The sequence below is a fragment of the Eumetopias jubatus genome, unplaced genomic scaffold (assembly GCF_037043125.1).
Source record: "Eumetopias jubatus isolate StellerSeaLion01/CBP00866 unplaced genomic scaffold, mEumJub1_p1.0 scaffold_12, whole genome shotgun sequence".
Classification (NCBI taxonomy): Eukaryota; Metazoa; Chordata; class Mammalia; order Carnivora; family Otariidae; genus Eumetopias; species Eumetopias jubatus.
The window spans coordinates 1,624,289-1,638,780 of NW_028274818.1; the positions used below are offsets into that span (position 1 = coordinate 1,624,289).

The 14,492-nt window shown below is 45.7% G+C and overlaps 1 protein-coding gene and 1 non-coding gene across 7 annotated transcripts in view; both read right to left on the reverse strand.

The window, feature by feature from the left end:
• GON4L (gon-4 like) overlaps positions 1-14,429 on the reverse strand; it is a 66,234-nt gene extending 51,805 nt beyond the window's left edge. For 4 of the 6 annotated variants that reach the window (XM_028090053.2, XM_028090054.2, XM_028090055.2 and 1 more), the window contains exons 1-3: positions 14,386-14,429; positions 11,476-12,006; positions 5,678-5,869 (exon numbers count right to left, since the gene is read on the reverse strand). In XM_028090053.2, the coding sequence (XP_027945854.2) occupies positions 5,678-5,869; positions 11,476-11,980 (697 nt within the window). In that variant the 5' untranslated portion in view covers positions 11,981-12,006; positions 14,386-14,429. Of the gene's footprint in view, positions 1-5,677; positions 5,870-6,058; positions 6,129-11,475; positions 12,007-14,385 lie in introns of those variants that run through there. The other 2 variants (XM_028090057.2, XM_028090058.2) reach the window with 2 other exon arrangements.
• Positions 6,142-6,214, reverse strand: TRNAR-CCU (transfer RNA arginine (anticodon CCU)). Its single transcript has one exon. It is a non-coding gene; the product is annotated as a tRNA-Arg (tRNA).
• Positions 14,430-14,492: the final 63 nt, after the last annotated feature.

The window sequence follows — 14,492 nt, forward strand, 5'->3', positions numbered from 1 at the left end:
GCTGAACTGAAGGTCCTCTCCAGCACAGAGCGAAGCCGGATGGACAAATGGAGAGGAAGAGCAAGAAGGAGGGAGACAAAGAGGGAAGAAGAAGAAGAAAGAGAAAGTAAGAAAGGAAAGATGGACAAGCTGGAAAGGAAGGCAAAAAAACCTTTGTTCGCAGATCACATCATTCTCTCCGTAAGGAACTGCTAAGGATCTACCAAGTATATACAGCTAATAATGGGCTTATAGCAAGGTCACAAGATAGACCAGCACACCCAAGTACACTTATCTATAGATTAGCAATGAACAATTGGAAGTTGAAAAGAAAAACTCACATTAGCATAAAAGAAGAAATATTTCGGTGTTTCACAAATCTAAACAAATAGGTGAAAAATGTATATGTAAAGAACTACAAAATATTGCTGAGAGAAATTTTAATATCTAAATAGATAGATCTTGTTCATGGATTAGTAGACTCAGTATCTTTAAGATGGCAACTTTCCCAAATTTATCCACAGATTCATTACCAATCAGTATTTCAGCAGCTATTTTTTTTAAGATTTTATTTATTTATTGACACAGAGAGAGAGAGAGAGCACAAACAAGGGGAGTGGCAGGCAGAGGCAGAGGGAGGGGAGCCCGAAACACGGGGCTCCATCCCAGCATCTGAAGATCATGCCCTGAGCCGAAGGCAGACACTTAACCGACTCAGCCACCCAGGCGTCCCTCTGCAGGTATTTTTGAAGAAAATGACAAGCCAATTCTTAAATTTACATGGAAATGCGAAGGACCTATAATAGCCCAATAACCTTGTTTTATTTTTTTTAAAGATTTTATTTATTTATTTGAGGGAGAGAATGAGAGAGAGAGAGAGAGAGAGCACATGAGAGAGGGGAGGGTCAGAGGGAGAAGCAGACTCCCTGCCAAGCAGGGAACCCGATGCAGGACTCAATCCCGGGACTCCAGGATCATGACCTGAGCCGAAGGCAGTCGCTTAACCAACTGAGCCACCCAGGCGCCCCTAACCTTGTTTAAAAAAAAAAAAAAGGACATGGGGCACCACGTTGGGCTCTCTGCTCAGCAGGGAGTCTAGCTCTCCCTCTCCCTCTGCCCTCCCCCCACCTGTGTGCATGTACTTGCTCTGTCTCTAATAAATAAAATCTTAAAAAAATATATATCAGGGGCACCTGGTGGCCCAGTCGTTAAGAGTCTGCCTTCAACTCAGGTCATGATCCTAAGGTCCTGGGATCAAGTCCAGCATCAGGCTCCCTGCTCAGTGGGGAGTCTGCTTCTCCCTCTGCTCCTCCCCCACCTTGTGTTCACTCTCTCTCTTTCACTCTCCCTCTCAAATAGATGAATAAAATCTTAAATATATATATACACATATATAAAATATATATATACACATATATATGTACATATATATATATTTTAAAAACAGGATAAAGGTGAAGACTTAGGTTACCTGATCTTGACACTTACTGTGAAGTTATATGGATCGAACCAGTGTAGTTTTGGTGAAAAGGTCAGACACATAGATCAATGGACAGAACAGAGTCCAGAAAAGACCCCACACTAATATGGCCAGTGAGTTCTTCACAGGTGCAAAGGTAATTTAATGGAGAAAGGAATCTTTTCCAAAAATCATGCAGAAATAAACATCCACATGCAAAAAAGAATCTCAAGTATGCCTCACACATGATACAAAAATTAACTCAAAAAGGATCATACACCTAAACGGAATATGTAAAACCATACAACTTGCAAAAAGAATCTCTGTGACCTTGGATTGGGCAGAGTTCCTTTTTTTTTTTTTTTTTTTTAATGTAAGCTCTACACCCAGCATGGGGCTTGAACTCCCAACCCCAAGGTCAAGAGTCACACGCTCCACCAACTGAGCCAGCTGGGCATCCCAGTATTAGGCAGCATTCCTTGATATGACACCAAAACCATATTCCATAAAAGTAAAACCTGAAGTATCTCCCCATACCTAACACTAAAACAATCTGAGCAAAATAAATGACACCATTGCACTGTAACTCAAGTAATAAAATAAATACCCATGAGTCCACACTCACATAAAAACTGAATAAATAAACGAGGAAGAAGGGACAGCTCTTCTTTATAGAAAACCCCAATTACTAAATGTAGAAGGAATGAAAGGAATAAAAAAATTAGACCACCACAGTATAATTCTTGTGGGCAATCCACCAATGGATGCTAAAATTAGTGGGGAGAAGTTTGAGGAGAAACAGGACACATGCATAGTTTTAATGTATCTTCTGCAAGGAGTGCCTGGGTGGCCCAGTCAAGTTAAGCATCTATCTAACTCTTGATTTCCGCTCAGATCATGATCTCAGGGTCATGGGATAGAGCCCCGAGTCTGGCTCTGTGAGTAGAGAGTCTGCTTGGGATTCTCTTTCCCTTTCCCTCTGCCCCTCCACCCCCTCTCTAAAATAAATAAGTAAAATATTTTTTAAAAAAATAAAGTATCGGGCACCTGGGCGGCTCCGTTGGTTAAGCCACTGCCTTCGGCTCAGGTCATGATCCTGGAGTCCCGGGATCGAGTCCCACATTGGGCTCCCTGCTGAGCGGGGAGTCTGCTTCTCCCTCTGACCCTCTTCCCTCTAGTGCTCTCTCTCTCAAATAAATAAATAAAATCTTTTAAAATAAATAAATAAATAAAGTATCTCCTGCAAGATATGTACTAATTACAAAAGGAATAAGGGCATATAACAGAATAATGATCAAACACTTCACCAAAAATGATCTACAAGTGGCCAATAAATACATGAAAACATGCTCTACATTGCTCTTCCTTAGAGAAATGCAAGTTCAAACCGCAAGGAAATACACCTACTAAAATGGAGAAAATGTAAGCGTCTGGCAACTGCTGGGAAGGACACGGATCAGTTGTGAATCTCACACCCACTGGTGGGAGTGTAAAATGGTGCAGCCGCTTTGGAAAACGGGTCAGCAGTTCCTCATAAAGTGCCGGAAATGTCCTTCCTAGCGATTTACCCAAGAAAAATGAAAACTTATGTCTAGGGCGCCTGGGTGGCTCAGTCGGTTAAGCGACTGCCTTCGGCTCAGGTCATGATCCTGGAGTCCCGGGATCAAGTCCCGCATCGGGCTCCCTGCTCAGCAGGGAGTCTGCTTCTCCCTCTGACCCTCTTCCCTCTCGTGCTTTCTATCTCTCATTCTCTCTCTCTCAAATAAATAAAATCTTTAAAAAAAAAAACAACTTATGTCTATCAAAGACCTATATGTGAATATATATAGCAGCTTCAGGCAAAACCTGGAAACAACCCAAACGTCCATCAACTGGCGAACAAGTAACTTGTGGTATATCTATGGGATGGAATACTACTCAGCAATGAGAAGAACAAATGCGAATGAGTCTCCAAAGCATTGTACCAGGCAAAGACAGCTCCATACTGTATGTGAGCACGAGCAGGACACCGCAGAGAAAACCACACAGATGGAGTGAGGCGGCGGACGAGCCCGGACTGAGAATGAAGGCCTGCAACGGGCAATGAGAGAGCTTTCGGGGAGACAGAAATGTCCCGTATGCTGACGGTGGCGGCAGTTACAGAACTGTATTACATGTTTCAAAACTCACTGGGTACGTTTCACTGAATGCAAATTATATTTCAATAAATCTGACAGTAAGAAACAACATGAATCTCCACATTACTAACAGAATAAAGAAGAAACACTGTATGATCATCTTAATAGAGACAGAAGAGCACTAGCACAATTCAATACATGATAAAATTCTGAAAATTAAGAAAAGAACTTCCTTAATCTGATACAACATATCTATAAAAAGTTGGGGCACCTGGGTGGCTCAGTTGGTTAAGCGTCTGCCTTCGGCTCAGGTCATGATCCTGGGGTCCTGGGATCGAGTCCCACATCAGGCTACTTGCTCAGCAGAGAGTCTGCTTCTCCCTCTCCCTCTGCCCCTCCCCCTGCTCATGCTCACTCTCTGTCTCTAATAAATAAACATAATCTTTAAAAAAAAATGTATCTACAAAAAGTCTGCAACTGTCATGCATAACAAGGAATACAGGGGTGCCTGGCTGGTTCAGTTAAGCATCCGACTCTTGATTTTGGCTCAGGTGGTGATCTCAGGATCATGAGATTGAACCCCATGTCAAGCTCCATGCCTAACAGGGAGTCTGCTCTAGAATCTCACTCTCTCTCTCCCTCTGCCCCTCCACCTCCCCACTTACAAAGACAAAACGAAACAAAACCCCAAAAAACAAGAATAATACGGAGTGCCTTCCCCCAAGTTCAGACGAAATGTGCATGATCACCACTAGGATTTGCAGTAAGAAAAAGAAATAACAGGGGCGCCTGGCTGGCTCAGTCCATTAAGCATCTGCCTTCAGCTCAGGTCAAGATCCCAGGGCCCTAGGATCCAGCCCTGCATGGGCTCCCTGCTCCGCGGGGAGCCTGCTTCTCCCTCTGCCTCCATCCCTCCCCCGATCATGCTTGTGCTCTCTCTCTCTCAAGTAAATAAATAAAATTTAAAAAAGAAAGAGAAAGAATGGAAGGAAGGAAGGAAGGAAAAAAAAGAAATCACAAGGGGCACCTGGGTGGCTCAGTCGGTTAAGCGTCTGCCTTCGGCTCCGGTCATGATCCCGGGGTCCTGGGATCGAGCCCCGAGTCGGGCTCCCTGCTCCGTGGGGAGCCTGCTTCTCCCTCTCCCGCTCCCCCTGCTGGTGCGCTCACTTGCTCTCACTCTCTCTCAAATAAATAAATAAAATCTTAAAAAAGAACTGAAATCACAGGTGCTTGTTGTAAAACCATTTTTTAAGCTGAATAAAGTCTTTATTCACTTGTCTGTATGTGTTATAATTCACAATAAAAAATACAGTATTTCAAAAAAATTTCAGAAGGCCTAGTGCTATGACCTAGCAATTCACCCAACAAAAATCAAATGCAGATGTTCACCCAAAGATCTGTGTAGAATGTTCACAGCAGCACCTTTCAGAGTAGCCTGCAACTAGAAACTATCCTAATGCCCATTAAGAGTTGAATGGAGGGCGCCTGGGTGGCTCAGTCGGTTAAGCGTCGGCCTCCGGCTCGGGTCATGATCCCAGGGTCCTGGGATCGAGCCCCAGGTCGGGCTCCCTGCTCAGTGAGGAGTCTGCTTCTCCCTCTCCCACTCCCCCTCTCGTGGTCTCTCTCTCTCTCTCCTAAGCTCTCTCTCAAATAAAATCTTAAAAAAAAAAAAAGAGTTGAACAGACACAGAAAATGTTGAATGCTCAAACAACAGAATACTAGACAGCAATGAAAACGAACAATCTACAATCAACAGCGTGGGCCAATTTCATAAACACAACAAGATGAGTGGAAAAACACAGTCACTAGGCATACAAACATAGGATTCCACTCATGAAGTACAAAACAGGTGAACCAAACTGGGCTGCCCGAAGTCAGAGTAACGGCCCCCACGGGTGAGATGCTGGTAATAACTGAAAGGGACAACCTAGGGAACAGGTAATACTCTGTTTCTTGATCTGGTTGCTGGCTGCACGGGTGTCTTCAGTCTCCGAAAATTCAAGGAACTAGGATATCTTAGGACACATGCAGTTTTCTACATATTATACTTTATATCATATTTCAATAAAAAGGACTTTTTTTTTTTTAATTACAAAAGAAGAAAAGAAAAAGAAAGCCTACCCATCGGAATGAAGAGTCCACCGTCCTCTGTCTCATCCTCAGCTTGCGGAGCCAGGGTCCCGAATGGCTTTTCCTGAGGACATGCACAGACACCTGGCTGAGGGGGTTTCCCAGGCGGGGCTCCTGATTTTGCAGAGTGGCTGCCTAACGGCAGCGAAGGTATCACCCCTCCAGAGTGCAACTGAGGTTTTCCTGGAAGAATCACAAGTATTGCTCCACACTTTGCCCATTATCAATCATACTAGGTTACAGAAATCAGCATTTTGTTATAAAGTCCTTTATAGATGGGGTAACTTCATTAATGATGCATACACCATATAGGCATTCTCCTCTCACTTACAGGGTCCTAAGAAATCAAAAGCTCAGATCCAATGTACTCACCTATGTCAGGGTGTTGAACTACATAGTGGCTATGGTCTCCTACTTTTTCTTTTTTCCTCTTAATTTTAAGTAGGCTCCATCCACTCCCAATATGGGGCTTGAACTCATGACCCTGAGATTAGGAGTCACACACTCTACCAACTGAGCCAGCCAGGCATCCCAAGGTCTTTCTACTTCTAATATGCTTTGAGTTATGCATTTTTTTCCTATGGAGAAATGAGAACCATAATTGTGGGGGTGGGGTGTGTTATAGTCCTGATGACAAAGGGACATTTTATACAACCATTAATACCGCATTTAACCCATTATAAATGATATCCATTATAAATGTCCTGAACTTTGACTCCATAAATTCTACAGAGCATTAGAGTAAAAATCACCGTAAAATTATCAACATACGGTTCTACAGTTCCTCAGACAACTTTCCCCTCTTCACCTCAACTCTTAAAGAGTGCTATCTTTCTTCTGGAGAAGATGGGGCATTTAAAAAGCAAGGAAACATTCATGCTGTAGCAAAAGTCGACATGAGAACCAAGTTGTCATGGGGAGGAGAACACAGGCAGAACAGGCGTGCTGAACAGTGACTGCCTGCTCCTGAGACAAGAACCCGGGGGCAAGAGCAGAGGGAAAGAGTGCCCAACTTTTCACGGTGCGCTGTCCGCATCTATGAATTGTTTTCATGTCTGTGTATTACACAGTCAAAACATGTTCAAAAAGAGATCAAATTATTTATCACTGAGCTCTATGCAGAGCAGCCCTCAGGCTGTGTCGTCTCATTGACACTGGGACTTTCAACCAGTGTAAACATGGTTTTAAATTGGACCATCCTCTCCCTCAACAGAGAAAAAAAAGCTTTAATCTTAAAGAAGCCATGAATCAATCCTGACTTGCATGTACTCTCAATCTTCTATGCTTCACTTCCAGAGCCCATGCACACTGCACATCAAAACGTCCCACGGCTTTGCCTTTCACAGGGACTGGACAAAGAGATCCCAAATCCATCAAATCCAAAGTTGCTGTCAGCCAAATTTCTTAGAAAAGAGAACTTCAATAAACAGCATAGTGATCTCCTTCATCAACAATCTTGAACAAGCTGTACACTTAATGATGTCAACATTTTCAAAACTGAACCAACATAAAAGATTTTTTAAACAAACATGCCAGAAATTCACTTTGGTAGTTTCCATTGATACTTTTACCTAAAAGGTATTTGGAACAACTCTAACACTGTCCGTACAGTTTACCAGCCGTAGAGAAAATGTTTTTCTTTTCTTTTAAGTTTTACTGATTTAAGTAATCTCTACACCCAATGTGGGGCTCAAACTCATGATCCTGCGATCAAGAGTCACACGCTCTTCCAACTGAGCCAGCCAGGCACCCCAAAAATGTTCCTTTTCAATGACCACATCACATTGCTTCTCAATTTAACCCCCGTCTCAGAGAACCCCGCAGGAACCCCACTCTTCCTCTCCTCTGTCCGGGTGTTAGATGCTCAGAGCCGCTAGAAAGGGAAGCTGAGAAGGGTAAGGCAGAGCAGCGAAGACTTACACAGAACACATCTGTAACTTATGTACTGCCAGCCTGAGAACTGTGAATTGGTAACATGAAAATAATTAGCTGAGAACTGTACGAGTCAACTAATTATAAGCTGAAATCTGCCTAAGTTAATCATTTTAGAAGGCTAAGGAAAAAAAGCATAAAGAGAAATTAGGGTATATAAATCGATTTTAAAAGAACAATTAAAATTCTGAAAAAAAAAAAAAGAGGGAGTGGTAGGGGTTAAAATTCAGCACCTGCAGCCTAGAAACATGATTTCACAGTGTACCCACTGTAACAAAATGCTGATACAGTAGCCCCCTGCTTATCCTCTGGGACACAGGTTCCAAAAGCCCCAGTGATGCCTGACACTTCCCACAGTACTGAATCCTATATACAGTGTTTTTTCCTGTACGGACCTACGGACCTACGATAGTTTAATTTATAAATTCGGCAGTGAGATTAACAGTAACTAGTAACAGAACAATTGTAACAGTGTACTGTAATAAACAAATGTGGTCCCTCCCTCTCTCAAACTATCATACCATCCTGTACTCACCCCTCTTCTTATGACGATGTGAGCGGATGCGATGCCTACATGGGGTGGTGAAGTGAGGGGAGGGCCGTAGGCGCCGTGACACAGCATTAGGCTACTATTGACTTTATGACGAGGTGAAGTCAGGAGGATCACCTGCTTCCAGACTGCGGCTGACTAGGGATAACTGAAGCCACGGATAAGGGAACACTACCCCACTTCAAAATAACCCAGAGTTTTTTGGTTTTGTTTTTTTCTACAAAATTGTAATACTAGGGCGCCTGGGTGGCTCAGATGGTTGGGCGTCTGCCTTCGGCTCGGGTCGTGATCCCAGGGTCCTGGGATCGAGTCCCGCATCGGGCTCCCTGCTCCTTGGGAGCCTGCTTCTTCTCCCTCTGCCTCTCTCTCTCTCTCTCTCTCTCTCTCTGTCTCTCATGAATAAATAAAAAAAATCTTTAAAAAAAATTGTAATACTACACGTTACTTAAAAGAAAGCAAAACAACAGGGGCGCCTGGGTGGCTCACTTGCTAAGCGTCTGCCTTCGGCTCAGGTCATGATCCCAGAGCCCTGGGATCGAGCCCCGCATCAGGCTCCCCACTCAGCGGAGAGCCTGCTTCTCTCTCTGCTGCTCTCCCTGCTTGTACACTCTCTCTGTCTCTGACAAATAAAAAAATAATAAAATATTTAAAAAACAGCAACAACAACAAAACAAATACACACTAATTTTTTTTTTTTTTTTTTTTAAGATTTTAAGTAGTCTCTACACCCAACAAGGGACTCAAACTTACAACCTGGAGATCAAGAGTTGCACACTCCAATGAATGAGCTGGCCAGGCGCCCCTACACTACATTTTAATGGTAATTACTGTGCATAGTAAGATTTATTTTCTTCCTTAAATTTTTCATTATTCAAAATGCATATATATGGGGCACCTGGGTGGCTCTGTTAAGCGTCTGCCTTCGGCTCAGGTCATGATCCCGGGGTCCTGGGATCGAGTCCCACACTGGGCTCCCTGCTCGGCGGGAGGCCTGCTTCTCCCTCTCCCACTCCCCCTGCTTGTGTTCCCTCTCTCCGTGTCTCTCTCTGTCAAATAAATAAATAAAATCTTTTTTAAAAAATGCATATATACGAATTTTCAATCTTCTTCCTTTCTGTTTTGTACGTTACATTTCTAGCCCACAAAAAAAAAAAAAAGGTACTGGGGGGAGAAAAGGATTCTGGATAGACACTCATAAGGGCCTTCTTTTACTGGTATTACAGCTCATTAAAGGTGCAAGGGGAAAAAATAAATAAATAAATAAATAAAAATAAAAGTGAAAGGTGGTAGAACCCACTTTCAGTTATCCAGCTGAAAGAAGGGGAGTGGTATTACAGGTCATCCTAAAGAACAAATGTTGATTTTATTCACCTACACTTGGACATCTGTAAACTAACCACAGAAAACATCTCTAGATTCCACTCCTCAACAGCTGAGTGACTTTGAACCCCTCATGAATTACCCGTTCCTTCCCTACTAGCACTGGAATCCTGTATCGTCTCCAGGTTCCCCCACCTTCATGTCACAGACACAGCCGAGCTTGAAGAAGACATGTCGGGGATCCCACTGCCTCTCTGGCCGTCTCCATCCTCCTGCTGCAAAACAGCCGGTGCTGCTGTCATTCTCCCTCCTGAGTTCCATCTGATCTCCTCGTCCCAGAAACTCTCCGGCGCCCCCTCTCAACCACCTCCAAGCTGCAAGCACAGCCTTCTGTCGGGCCCCATCATCCTTCTCTCTCCTTTGTCACTAACTTTTAAATCATGTGCCTTGGGGCGCCTGGGTGGCTCAGTCATTAAGCATCTGCCTTCGGCTCAGGTCATGATCCCAGGGTCCTGGGATCGAGCCCCGCATCAGGCTCCCCGCTCAGCGGGAAGCCTGCTTCTCCCGCTGCCACAACCCCTGCCTATGTTCCCTCTCTTGCTGTGTCTTTCTCTGTCAAATAAATAAAATCTTTTTTTTTAAAGATTTTATTTATTTATTTGAGAGAGAGAGTGAGAGCCAGAGAGCACGAGAGGGAAGAGGGTCAGAGGGAGAAGCAGACTCCCTGCTGAGCAGGGAGCCCGATGCAGGACTCGATCCCGGGACTCCAGGATCATGACCTGAGCTGAAGGCAGTCACCCAACCAACTGAGCCACCCAGGCGCCCATAAATAAAATCTTTTTAAACACACAAACAAATAAATAAATGATGTGCCCTGTTCTCAGAGCTCTCCTCCTTCCTGACTTCTCCTATCATTTCTCCAGTTTTCCCTTCTCTGTCATCTTCCCCAGCCTAAGCTGGTCCCCTCCCTCCACATTCCTCTCCATGAAGAAACACAGCGAACACTCTGAAGGTTTCTAATTCTACCTCTTCCCCAACTTCAATCTCAGAGTTCTATTTTATCTTGATGGCCCCCATATCACACCTCACACTCCTCATACCTAAAGCCCAACTCCTTTCCAATCCCCCCAACACCTGCGCCACCATCCCCAGGACAGATCTCTTAAATGGTACGAGGCTCCGAGCAAGATTAGTTCTTCCTCCGTAATGTCTCCGAGACACACCCCTTCCTCTCTCCCCACTGCCAATATCCCAGTCCAAGCCTTTGTAAGGTCTCAGGGAGAGAAGGGCAAGGCTGTGTCCTCTGCTTGCCTCCGGCTGCTCCAAATGAATTGTGTGCTTATCTTGTCTTCTCAACCAGACTACAAGCTTTCTGAGGCGAGAACTGTGCCTTCTGCTTCTTTTATTTATTAACTAGCTATCACCTACAGGAAAAGTTCAAACGCCTGAGCATGAAAAACAAAGCCCTTCACAATCTAAACATAATCAACCGCTCTGAAGACATCTCTCACTTCTTCCAACCAACCATGTCACCATCCCCTTCGGCCTCTGCCTTGGCGCCTACTGCTCTTGGGCCTACGAGACCCCAAGCCACCAACTGTCAAACTCTTATCCCTCAAGTCCTAAGGGTCATGTCATCTCCGTAGAGCCCCATCCACTGTCCCTTTACACTGCTGCCCCTCCTCCACAAGCCCCACTTCATGTCCACGTCCACCCACCAAATCACAAAAGGCCACACAGAGCTCACCACTCCAGACATGAGGGGGTAAGAGAAAGAGAAAGCTACAGAAGAGGATCTCGGGACGGCAGGGACAAGAAAGTCTCCGCCATTCATAAACCTGACTGCTGACCCTTACGAGCGGTGCGGTTCCGAGTCCACGGCGAATCGGTGCCCCGTCACAAACGCTGCTTCATAAATGAACTGCAGAGAGCACGGTGGCAAACTGGTGCATCGAGGCCAACATGGCCTAACGACCGTTCATCTTACCTCCTTCTTCCTTGACTTCTTCACTAGGCTCTCCTGGAAAAGGCTCCTTTGTAATAGGATGATCACCTCTGTCTTCTTGGGGAACAAGCCCAGGCCTGAGCGTCATCTTCTTTCCTCTCCTTGAGCCAGCGGCCTGCACTTTTCCTTTACCAATGTGTACATTAAGGGGCTGCGAAGACTCCAAGGAAGGTAGGGTGGTTCCCTGAGAGACGGCCACATCAACAGCTTCTAAAACTGGTGCATTTGTGTCCTGCGTGAGCGCCCTAGAGCTCAAAGACGGATCCTCCACACCAGGCTGACTTCCAGCATCCTGCACGGACTCTATTTGGAGGCCAGCTGCTCTGCCATGACTCGGACTCCCAGAGAGTGACGCTGACCCCAAGTCTTCCACCTGGTCAGACGACGACTCAACAGCCGACTCCAGGTCTAGGCCCCCTTCCTCCGGATCGCCCTGGGGCTGTGGGCACTCTGTCACCATAGCCCTTCTCTTCTTACAGGGCAACATTGTCCAAGCCCCACTGCTCTTCCATCCTGGAAGGAGAAAAGCAAGTTCTCATCACCCTCACGTAATTAATGATAAGAGCATTTCTTCAAGTATCTTTCCGCTCATTCATGTTCAGTCACGGACACAGTACTTTACACCAAATACACAACGTCCCGACAGGCGGGAGATGAGCGCCTGTGGTCAGAGGGCGGTGCTCAAACCCTAACTTCAGCATACTAGTACGCTATCTTGGCTGAGTGATTTAACCTCTCTGATCTTGAGTTTCCTCCACTTTCAAGGATAGCAACTGGGCTTACCTCATAGAGTTATTGTAAAAATTAAACAGCAAGTGATCAGTAGATGTTAGTTACCATTACTACCATCAGGGAGGTAGAAAAGCATGATGCTGAGAGCAAACTGTGGAGTCAAACTCCATTTGTTTCCCAAATCACCTTCTCTCCAGCTTTGTGACCCTGCATAAGTTACTTAAACTGAACCTCAGTTTCCTCAGCTATAAAATGAAATGCGGACACCTGGGTGGCTCAGTCGGTTAAGCATCTGCCTTCGGCTCTCAGGTCATGATCCCAGGGTTCTGGGATCGAGCCCTGACTCCAGCTCCCGGCTCAGCGGGGAGCCTGCTTCTCCCTCTGCTGCTCCCTCTGCTTGCGTTCTCTGACCCTCCCTCTCTCTCTCAAATAAATAAATAAATCTTTTTTAAAAAAAGATCAAACATTTTATTTATTTATTTGTTTGTTTGCCAGAGAGAGAGACAGCGCACAAGCAGGGGGGAGCGGCAGGCAGAGGGAGAAGCAGGCTCCCTGCCAAGCAAGGAGCCCGATGCGGAACTCGATCCCAAGACCCCAAGATCATGACCTGAGCTGACGGCAGACACTTAACTGATTGAGCCACCCAGGCATCCCAATAAACAAAATCTTTTTTAAAAATGTTTTTTAAAATGAAATAAAAATAGCATCTACGTCATTAGACAGCAATTTATTAGATCAATGTTTGCTATTGCTGTTTTCATGAACAGGTAGTTCCATTAATAGAAACAATCCAAAAACAAAGTGTGGTTGTTTAAAAAGGTTAAGCTATATTAACAGAAATTTTGTGTTGAAAACAGGAGTTCTATTCTCTATGTTATGCTACTTCTTGACTCTTGGCTTCTATCCCGGTTTTTCACAATTTAAGGGCAACACTAACTTAAGCTGGAAGGTATCTTTTACGTTCTTATAGCACCTGTTTGCAAAGCTCTTTTACAGTATTTATCACTTTTGTCATTCTCTTGTCTTGTCTCCTTCCCATCTCCTTCCCCCAAAACTACATGCTTTCTGAGGAAAAGGACTCTTCCAACTGGTACTGGTACCCCCAGTACTTGGCAGGATCTGCCTATGGTATACTCAATGAATGTTTCCTGAAGAAACGAACACATGAAAGAGGGCATGAACTTCCCATTTGGTGCTTATTCTATGCAGCATTTGGACCATGAGTTAAGCACTGGATGGAAGCTGATCGCATCTTTCTACCCAGAAAAACTTTTATAAAATAGGTTCAAGAATAAAGTTAAGTTGCCTTGTACAACACTGAGTTCTTCCTCACTGACAATGCCCATCTACCAGGGTACTACACGAAAGCCTGGACTAGAGGACTAAGAAAGTTCTCTCTCAGAGTCTGAACGATAAGGTTATTTTAAAACTCCCCAATTCAGGGGCGCCTGACTGGCTCAGTCAGAAGAGCGCAGGTACAACTCTTGCTCTCAGGGTTGTGAGTTCGAGCCCCACGCTGGGGACAGAGATTACTTAAAATAAAAAGATAATTCTTAAAAATAAAATAAACCTCCCCTAATTCAGTCTCTCCAGGGAGCAGGAGAACCCCACCCCTGGCTCCAAACCAGTTTGTTTCACAAACACACACACCTATCAGGGGAAATCAGGTATCCTAATTCTGGCTTCTAATGCACACTGATTGGTTATTAAAGCTCAATAAACACGTGAAGGTTCTGCTGACCCCGGTGAGGGACGGTGGAGAGTAGGGAAGAGGCGGGGCGGGAGCAGCCTGCACGGGTCCCACACTTCGGAGATGAATGACAAGTTGAGAAAAGAGAAAGAAGGACGGGAGGCAGGCAGCTACCATTCAGAGGCAGCAGCGTGCAGAGATGGGCCCCAGGCACTTCAAAACGCAGCAGCTCTCTTAAGGCCCCGGCTCCGGGAACTGGAGTCACACCAGCGGGGGGAATGAGTGCGACCCCGGGCAGCGCCAGCGCGGGCCCCTCCCGGGCACAGATTCCAAAAGGGGGTCCTCGCTGCGCTCCCCACCTCGGCGCCGAGCGGCGGCCCAGCTCCCCACGCCCAGCCCGGCACCGTCACGCACCCCGCGCTGACCCGACCCCTCTTTCCGCCCCACCGCACGCGCCCCGCCGCCCTCACCAGCCGGCCAGATCCCGCGGAAACCCAGCTTCGCTACCGCCGGAAGTCGGCCAACGGCGACGGCGGACGTGCGCGCCCCCGAGCCGCCAAGGAGCATGCGCCAGCCT